This window comes from Electrophorus electricus, chromosome 23 (genome assembly GCF_041902795.1).
Source record: "Electrophorus electricus isolate QZ-2024a chromosome 23, ASM4190279v1, whole genome shotgun sequence".
In the NCBI taxonomy this organism is placed as follows: Eukaryota; Metazoa; Chordata; class Actinopteri; order Gymnotiformes; family Gymnotidae; genus Electrophorus; species Electrophorus electricus.
In genome coordinates, this window is record NC_137519.1 from 6,339,465 (window position 1) to 6,342,500 (window position 3,036).

Sequence of the window (3,036 nt, forward strand, 5' to 3'; positions counted from 1 at the left end):
AACATGTTTATGTACAATTCTTTTATGAAAACCTTATAATTAAAAATAAAATCTAATTGTGAAGCAACCGCTAAAGATTGTGGTAGTGACAAGTCAATATTTGTTTCCTGAGTTTGCCAGCACAGACAAACTTAAAGTCAATAAAGTCAGTTTGCTTCATTAATTACTCGCATACTGTTACAAAGTGTAACGGTCCCCCTCGTCAGTGTCCGTGTAGTTTGGGCCACCACGTGGTTCTTGTTTATTTACGTATTCTCATAGAATATGATGTACAGAGACGTGTAAGAAATTATAATACATTAATATATATATATATATTTCATATATTTCTAAAGAAAACACATGTGAATGTGTAATTCTATATAAAAAGACTCAATACACGATGTAACAACTATATATAGATATAAGTTGTTTATTTTGTTTATCACATGTGTAACCAGCAGAGAAAAAAACGTATTCAAATTTAGTAATACATGAGAAAGTATTACACAGCCACTAAATCAAATTATATGTAATTTCAACAGGCATCACTACACCAGTACACTGGGGATGAAGTACATCACTGTCACATTTCCTGTCCTGTGTGCTAAAGGCTACACAGTGACGTATGAATGAATGATGCATTACCTGCAGTACACACTGGGTGGGCTACTGGCATTTCTGACAGGTTTACAGCATCACTGTATTTTTAAGCAAAATTGAGAGACTAAAAGGATGGTCGCACAGTTCCAAAGAATGTGTGTTTTAATCCGCTATAAAAGATTATTTTCAGAAATATTGTTTCCTGACACAATTAATGAATTCTTTGGGGTTTCTCTGTCTCTATGAATTCAACATAAACTCTGTTGTCATGAAATGCTCTGACTTCACTTGCTATGACTCATTGTGCTGTGCTGCTTTCTAGTGTTCAGTACATTAACAGTTTCCTGAGTTCACTGTCGCCCCCCTGAAGCTGATTAACGTCTTTATATTGCTTGCTTTACTATTTACTTCAAAAACAGTTTACAAAAGAAAATCTGGAAACAACAAACTCTGGATTTTATATTTCATTTCTATTTTATATTTCATCTCCTATTTCTTCAAATTAAGTGGCTACAATAGAAAAAGTGGTTTCAAAGTTTATTTACTCACCATAGTAAACATAACAAAATAAAAATTCTTGTATCTTCACATAAATGTTCAGTACAGCAGCTGTGTGTTTGACTGGTATGAGTTGGGCATGTGGTTAAGACTAAAGTGGTATAAATGTCAGTCTGTATTCACACTCTACTGTCTGATAGTGTAAGATAAGCCCACCTCTCATCTATATGGCTGCTGAGTTCCTGTTTGATGACATTTGACCTAAATATATTCACAGCTTCTGCTATAGGAAAGTCTGGACTAACGTATGTGACTACGAGCTCTGGGCAGCCATGACGACCAAAGACATAATTTATGGTCAATCGGTAGAAGAAATACCCAGAATTCCATTACCAGTCAGTCTGATCAAACTCAAACCTGACCTCAGGGACTTTGACAGAAGTGATAGATGTGGCATCTGGTGTAACAGATGATGCAGGACACAGGAGAGGCCAAGCCTGATACCAGGGCAGACTAGTACATCTTTAACTTATCAGTAAACAAACAAACAAAGCAAATGAGTAGAAAAACAAAAAGGAAAAAAGGTTTCTCACACTTGAATGAGTTTTGTGGTCTTGAGAACAGAAAAAGGAAGAAGTTATAAGCTAAAAATAGGGGGGAGGTGTGATGAACAAACGCTCTGCTAAATGCACAACACACTTTCCGTGTCTTTGCTGTTTGACAGTAACCAAGATCACAACATCTTCCCAGTGTAGGATGTGTGAGGAGGAGCAGGACTGAGGTCACGGCCGTTATAGTCGGGAAGACAAGAAAGTAGCAGAGACCTTCATTTAAGGCTTAAATTTAGCATTTAGCCTAAAGTTATTACTTACTGGAGCTCCAAGTATCACTTCTGTGTGACCGGTGTGAACCAGTGTGTGAAACATGTCTTTCCGAACATCAGGAAATATTACTGTAGCAACAATCGTCATGTTACTGGCAGGTAAACTTTGAATATTTCCTTTATTTTTTTACTTTGTTTTTTGGGCACGCATGATATTGCTTTGACAATGGACAGTGGGTAGGCCAAGACCCTAAGTGTAAATTATGTGTGGGGTTTGGCACGTTGAAGCATATTTTATCAGCGTCTAAGTTTAGTTTGTCACATGTGGAGACACAATCAAGATCTTAAGAGTGTTATAGTGTTTGATAGTAAATGTCTAGAGATTGCTGAGTGGAATTTCTAATAAAGCGATTAGGTTTGTATGAGAAGTGGAGCGTGTTGGAGAATGAGCATTGGCTTTAAATATTGGTAGATGGGGTGAAGGACGAGACTGGAAATTGTTTGTTGATGTAAATAAAAAAACTACAGGTCCCACAATGTACTGTGTTAACCTCGCTGAGGCTGGACATGGTGTGGTACTCATAAAAAAAAACAAAAACAAAAAAAACCCCGGATGCATTAATTTTGAGAGCTTACAGTTTCATTTGAAGATGCAGTGTCTGAGGTGAGAGAACGCAGGTGGGAGGCACATATAAGACCAGTAGAGACAGGTGTTAGGGGATTTGTCACAAAGTCTGCCACATTATAACTTGTGCAGTTCGGCACAGATTTGGCAGTAGCTGTGAAGGAGTTGTCAGAAGTAGCTGAAAGGGCTAGTCAGTGGTTGTGGATAAGGAGAGCTCAGTCTGGTTGGGGTAATGCCCCATAAAGGCAGAATGGATGAGGCTGTCATGTCATGGTGTAAAGTGGTAGATCCAGATGGAACTGGTGGCATTGAGGAGGCATTGATGGTGCCAGCTTTAGTCACTAGGCAGCCCAGGGTGGATTGGTGTTAGAGAATGCTTAAAGGTAATAGCCAAGTGGAACTGGCAGCACTGAGCACGCATTAATGGTGCCAGTGGGGCTGGGTATGGCCTTAGTCACCGGAAAGGCCATCATGGTTTTTACAGTAATATTAGCACAGTGTTTAAGAG

The 3,036-nt window shown here is 38.6% G+C and overlaps 1 protein-coding gene across 1 annotated transcript in view; it reads left to right on the forward strand.

Annotated features, from left to right (window-relative positions):
- Window positions 1-1,792: 1,792 nt before the first annotated feature.
- LOC118240432 (sialoadhesin-like) overlaps window positions 1,793-3,036 on the forward strand; it is a 23,729-nt gene continuing 22,485 nt past the window's right edge. The window contains exon 1 of the mRNA XM_081706570.1: window positions 1,793-2,062. Coding sequence (XP_081562696.1) covers window positions 2,005-2,062 — 58 coding nt within the window. The 5' untranslated portion in view covers window positions 1,793-2,004. The remainder of the gene's footprint in view (window positions 2,063-3,036) is intronic.